This window comes from Myotis lucifugus, unplaced genomic scaffold (genome assembly GCF_000147115.1).
Source record: "Myotis lucifugus unplaced genomic scaffold, Myoluc2.0 scaffold_454, whole genome shotgun sequence".
In the NCBI taxonomy this organism is placed as follows: Eukaryota; Metazoa; Chordata; class Mammalia; order Chiroptera; family Vespertilionidae; genus Myotis; species Myotis lucifugus.
This window is the reverse complement of record NW_005871502.1, coordinates 694,451-701,159: the sequence shown is the minus strand read 5'-3', so window position 1 is coordinate 701,159 and position 6,709 is coordinate 694,451. Positions and strand designations below refer to the sequence as shown.

At 37.3% G+C, this 6,709-nt stretch overlaps 1 protein-coding gene across 1 annotated transcript; it reads right to left on the bottom strand.

Moving 5' to 3' along the window:
• Positions 1–442: 442 nt before the first annotated feature.
• On the bottom strand, positions 443–6,146 carry KRCC1 (lysine rich coiled-coil 1). The gene is made up of 3 exons (XM_014445467.2): positions 5,994–6,146; positions 5,744–5,857; positions 443–1,981 (listed from the first exon to the last, which is right to left on the bottom strand). The coding sequence occupies exon 3, from the start codon at positions 1,957–1,959 to the stop codon at positions 1,210–1,212; it is 750 nt and encodes a 249-aa protein (XP_014300953.1). The 5' UTR covers positions 1,960–1,981; positions 5,744–5,857; positions 5,994–6,146; the 3' UTR covers positions 443–1,209.
• Between the last annotated feature and the right edge of the window lie 563 nt (positions 6,147–6,709).

Here is a 6,709-nt window from a genome sequence, read left to right as displayed (position 1 = left end):
TCCAGGGGGGCTAGGGACTGGATTCCAGGAGGGACCATAGGGGAAGAAACAGGTTTACCATTGGCCTCCAAGGGAAGGAGTCACCGGCCTCAGAGTATAGGAGAGAATATTCAGAGAATGGTGGGCACAGATGTGTACGTGTGTGTGCGTGTGTGTGTGTCTGTGTGATTTAGAAGGCTAGATAAGGTGGTGACCCAGAGAGTAAGGCTGAGTAAGGCAGCAGCTCAGCAAAGGTAGGGAGACTGGTTACATGAAAGAGGACTGAGGGAGAGGGATAAAGTGGTTTTAAATATGAATGAGCAAGGTATAGCAGACAAGGAATTTTTATAACTGTAGTGTGACCTACCCAAAAGACCTTGCCTCTTACAAACTGCTCAGTTATTACTCTTCCAGAAGAAAATCATCATTGAACGGGAACAGATCATTGATACAGAACAACAAATGTAGAAATTAGAACTTTATTATAAACACTTATTATAAATGGACTTTGTATACTCTTTGAAACTTTTAAAACTATATGTAACCTAAGATTATTTTAATGTATTTCATTATTAAATCTATAAAATACAAAGAGCTTCAAAAAACCAAACAAAATATATATCTAGCAGAGGAAAAAAATGTAAATTGATTTGAGAAAACTAATGAATATAAAAATACCACACCCCAAACTAAAACAGACCCAATTAAGAAATAGATTCTACAAAGCCTATTAATCCTCCAATTTAAAATAAATAATTTCCCAAGAGAAAAATATTTCCATCATCATAGCAGTTTGATGAATAAAAGCAAAGCTGCTCTCATTAAGGGAAATTACATTATATGTAAGAAAAATGTAATGAAGTTTCTAGAAAATGAAAAGTAATTTCCATGTTGGAGTTATCAGGCATACTAAATACTTTAAAGATTTATTTATTTGAGAGAGAGAGAGAATGAGAGAAACATCAATTTGTTGTTTCACCTATTTGTGCATTCATTGGTTGCTTCTTGTATGTGCCCTGACCAGGGATTGAAGCTGAAAGCTTGGCTTATGGGGACCACACTCCAACCAACTGAGCTACCCGGCAAGGCCTAAATACTTTCTGTTCACTTGGCCTTTGTTAGAAGTCAAAGTACCTGTTTCCATGAGAAAAGTGCTATGAACATGAACATCATAAAACCAAGCTCCTCAATGATTTTTCAGTTTAACTGCAGGAGAAAAACTCAAGAGCTTCAAAATCCAAGGATAGATTGGTCCCAAAGCATTTCCTCCTCCGTCCTTTCTGTGCCTTGTTCCTTTTTCTCTTTTCTACGCTTACGATCCTCTTTCTTAGAGGCTACATCTCGTCTTTTTCTCTCCTTTTGATTAAGCTTTTCTGTACTGATCCTGACTGTTTCTACCTCTGTGTTGCGTTTCTGGATGCTCTTGTGTTTGTCTAAATCTGTTTCCTCACAACCTTTTTTCCTCTTATGCTCGGGCTGCTGCTCCTCCGATTTTTCTCTGCCTCCCTCTGGGTGCCGTTTTCTCTTCGGGTGTGTCTGTTCATGGCCGGCTGTATGGGCACTGGTACTGGTTTCTGAGAGGTGCCTGTAAACTCTAGATTCGACACTGTATGAGCTATAATTATACTCTTGATGACTAAGGTTCAGGGGTGCTGGTTTTTCTGAGAAACAGTCTCTGGTGAATTGACAGTATCTCATGCTGTCATGAGCTGGTAGCCACTGAGGTAACTGGTTTTCCACTGTTTGTGAAACACTGCATGACCTTGGGTGGGTCTGGATGGTTTCAGTGGGGAGTCTTTGATCAAACCTTCTGTACCTGGGTCTGAAATCAACCTCTTCTTTGTCCCTACAGGTTTCCAAATAGTCCTCTCTCATCTGTCTGAAACAAGTCTTTGGTTCTAAGCCTCTGGCTCTCTGCCCTTGGATATAATCTTCAAGTTCATCTTGAAAAGAGTCATATGTCTTCTTTGAATGCTTCATTAGGTTGACAACAAGGGATTTTCTGTAAAGAAGATAAAAGAAATTTATTTTTATTATTTTATTCTGAATATATCTTTGTTCTTGAAGAGAGCTTCAAAACAAAACAACACAAAACATAGAAGTCCAAACAAATTAAAACCTAATTCAGTATAAAAGTTAAATATCATGACATTCTATGCTAAAAAAGGAACATCCGGATAATCAAATATCTCCTAGGCTACTCACAAGGAACTTGATCTTTCTCAGAAGAGGAATGAGGGGGCAGAAAGGAGCTGACATATAAAATTTTGTTGTTGGGCTAAAAATGTAAGGTATGTAGAGATGTATGATAGGAATACATGGTGGGTAGACTGATCTAAATGTTCATATATTTTCTATAGTTCTGATTAGTTTCTGTATATTGTTTTCTCCCAAACAAAATTAAATAAACACACATACTCACCTGACTAGAGTACTATAGGACTTAAAAAAAATAAAAGGATATTTATAAAATGGTTTGGGAATACTAGAAATTGGAAATTCGGCTATGAGATAAAACTCTTAGATATAGGGCATGAGGGAAAATGAGAGAACAGAGTTCTGTCTCTTCTATGTAGGACTTGGATTTCATTCCGCTACTTCTGATTGGTGGGAAAGCATTCTAGGATGCCTTCTGGTTTGTTCTCTATCAAACTACTGGCGGGAGGGCTAAGGGAGGAAATGGAGGTGAAAGCTGAGAGGAAATTAAATTGATGCACAGAAAAGTTTCAGAAAAAAAAGTACATATACTAGTTTTTGTTTGCTTGTTTGACTTTTTTTTGGGGGGGGGAGGGGTACAGTACTATTCCTGCTTCTCTTTCTTTACACTGCCTAAAATCCTGCCTAAGTACAAATACAGCAGAAAATGTACTGATTATGAGATGATAATTCCTAGATATTTCTGGTGATACATTTTATCTCCAAAAATTAGCATAACCTGTGCAGAATTGAACAGTCCTCCCTTTAAAAGAAAAATAAGCCTAACATAGCACCCCAGAGTCACTAATGATCAGCTATCTTATCTGGACTTTTGAGATTAAAAAGGAAGTCTACATGAAGCCTAATTTGGTGAGTTAGAAAATTTAGCTACTACTCAACTTAAATAGTGTAACAATTCTGAATAGAATAAAATAATATAACAAATATTTGATTAAATATCTACAAAAATTTGACACTTCAGAAAAGAATATATGCAATGGCCAAAAAAAACATGAAAAGGTATCATTAGCTGTCAAGTCAATGTCAAATAAAACCATAATGAGATACCACCATGCACATATTAGAATGACTGAGATGAAAAAGACTGACAATGCCAGTGTTGGTGAGGATGCACAACAATTGAAATTCTCTTACATTATTGGTGGGGATGTAAAATGGTATAAGCACTTTCACAAACAGTGTTGGGGTCCAACCCCAGCAGGTCCAGGGGTTCCCAAAGGTGTGGACAGAGTCAGCGAAGAAGGAATGACACAGAGACAGCGTTCAGTTGATCAGCAGCCTAGCCAGGTTCTCTAGCCAGGATCTCCAGCCAAGTTCTGTGTTTATTGTCTTGTTATATCTGTATTTATACCAGTTGGTCTTAATCCCATCCATTCTACTCCAAAGGTTAGGGCGTTTCTTATCTCCATTCCAAGGTTACTCTATTGTTCTATTAAGCTACGAGGAAGTAACTGAAGGAGATTATCCTAAGTAAAGATTATGTAGCTTAACTGTGATTGTTCTTCCCTGCAGCGACTGTGTCAAGCAGCAAGGGTGGATCGGCTTCCGGCAAAACAGTTTGGCAGTTTCTGAAGAAGTTAAACAGATACCTACCATAGGGGTTGGTTATTCTACTCCTAGATATTTACCCCAAAGAAAAGGAAATATATGTCTATACAAAGACCTATATATAACATGTATATTTAAAGCAGCTTTATTTGTAATAGCCCCAGAAAGGAAAACAACCAAATGTTGATCAACAGGCAAATGGATAAATCAAATAAATATTGGTACTTATAATAATAAAAGCATAATATGCTAATTAGACCAGACAGCAGAATGACCTTCTGGACGAAGCTGCGGCGGCGGGGCCTGAGGCAGAGGTGGTTAGGAGCGAACAGGCAGGCAGGCAGAGTGGTTAGAGGAGACCAGGCAGGCAGGCAGAGTGGTTAGGGGCGATCAGGCAGGCAGGTGAGCAGTTAGGGGCGATCAGGCAGGCAGGTAGAGTGGTTAGGGGCAATCAGGCAGGCAGGTGAGCAGTTAGGGGCGATCAGGCAGGCAGGCAGAGTGGTTAGGGACAATTAGGCAGGCAGGCAGAGTGGTTAGGGGCAATCAGGCAGGCAGGCAGGTGAGTGGTTAGGAGCCAGCGGTCCCGGATTGTGAGAGGGTACAGGCCAGGCTAAGAGATCCCCCCTCCATGCACAATTTCGTGCACCGGGCCTCTAGTATTCATATAATGAATATTTATCAGTGGTAAAAAGAAAGAAACTATTGATACACTCAACAACATGGAAGAATCTCAAAATAATTATGCTGAGTGAAAGAAGTCTAACAAAAGAGTACTTAGATGATACCATTTACATGTAACTTTAGAAAAGGCAAATTAACCTGTAGTAACAGTGACTGTTGTTTTTTTTAACAGTAAAGAAATGCTAATTAGCATCTCTTTTTGAGATGAAGCATGAAGAGGTGGGAGGGAATGATTATAAAGGGTATTTTTTTTTTGGTATGGATATGTTTACCACCTTGATTGTGTTGGTAATTTTATGGGTATATACATCTGTCAAAAACCATCAAATTGTGTAACTTTAAATGTGTACAGCTTATTGTATATCAACTATACTTTAATAAAACTGTATTTAAAAAGCCACTAATAAGATTGAAGAGGTGTTGATAATTATTGAAACTGAATTATGGGTGCATGAGTGCTCATACTACTTTTCTCTACTTTCTGTTTCGAAAATTTTAATAATAAAAAGATTTTATACACAATACAATGTACAGATGATGAGTTATAGAATTGTACACCTGAAACCTATCATTTCATTGACCAGTGTCACTCCAATAAATCAATAAAAAAGAAAAAAGAAGAGGAAAAAAAGATTTTACTTCACACTCACTAGAATGATTAATCAAAATGATAAATCATCTAAATGACAAATGATATTAAGTGTATGGATGGAAACTTCATTCAACGTTGGTGGGGATGTAAAATGTTGTAGCTGCTCTGGAAAACAGTTTAGGATATCTCAAAATGTTAAACATACAGTTACCATATGATCCAGCAATTTCACTCTTAGGTATATACCCAAGAGAACTGAAAACCTATACCCACACAAACACTTGTACACAAATGTTCAGCATTATTCATAACAGCTAAAAAGTAGAAACAACTCAATGTCCAGTAACTGATGAATGAATAAAATGTGGACATTCATACAATGGAATATTATTTAGCAATAAAAAAGAATGAAGTACTGATATATGGTACAACATGTATGAACCCTGAAGACATGCTAATCAGTGATTCCCAAAGTGAGCGCTACCGCCCCCCGGTGGGCGCTGCAGCGATCCAGGGAGGCGGTGATGGCCACAGGTGCATTTGGGGGCGATGAGTAACTGCTATTAAAATTTAAAAACAATTACTTTCCAGGGGCTGAGTAATATTTTTTTGAAAAGGGGGCGGTAGGCCAAATAAGTTTGGGAACCATTGTGCTAAATAAAAGAAAGGAGTCATGAAAAACCATAGATGGTGCAGAGATCAATAAAGAGGTAAATGGAACCTTACCCTTATCAGGCTGAGAACTTGGTGGAGAAATCTGATCATATTCATCCATTAATTGCCTTCAGTTTTCTAGCATAAACTTCCCCCAAACAGTGAGACTGTGCAACAACTGGGGAGCTAGAAAACATGATACAAAGATTAGAAAAATAATTTTTGTCCATAACTTCACTCCTAGTCACCTGGAAACAACCAAAATATTGTTTTAAAGATTAAAGCATTCAAAGTTTAGAATTATATCATCAATAAAGATCACCTGAAAATTCACAAACTCCATCTTCAATTGCTTATTTTGCTTCCTGTAAATCTGAAAGTAAAGCTCTTTTTGAGCGTATATTTTACCCTGGAAAAATTAATATTTAGTTTATTTTAGAACAAAGTTGACCCCAAATTTACACCTCATAATTTTTAATATATTTAGTCTGAACTAAGAGTTTAAAAATAGTTTTGCTTGTTTTCAAATCAAAGTATCAGCTTCAGTAGAAATAATCCTATGATTTAGAAGCCCTTTATTTTCAACCTACTACATAATGTGAAATCCTTTGTGATTCAAACTATATTACTACTCCAGATATGCCTTTTACAAAAGGTATCTGTAAAAAGTTGTCTTTGTTCAGTCAAGTGGTATTTATGGCTAAAATTAAGGAAGGTAAGATAGATCATAATAAAATTTAAGGTAGTACTTTTTTTGAAGATGGTATAACAAAGGTGGAAATTTATTGAAGAACAAGTGCAGACTCCCACGTGGGGAAGGGGAAAGAATCTCACAGCACAGACTCCCATGTGGGGAAGGGGAAAGAGTCCCTAAGATAGTACTTTTAATTTTCAACTAGATATCCTTTCAGATACCATCTCAAATCTTAATTTCCTGAGTGCTTGGAAGACCATACTATTAGCTTTTTGCTCATTAGAACTTTGGTATAAAAACATTTAGTAAGGAGAAACCAAGATGGCCGCATAGGTAAACACCGG

Coding starts and splice junctions, on each gene's coding strand:
- KRCC1 (XM_014445467.2), bottom strand. CDS start 1,959: ATGAAGCATTCAAAGAAGACATATGACTCTTTTCAAGATGAACTTGAA.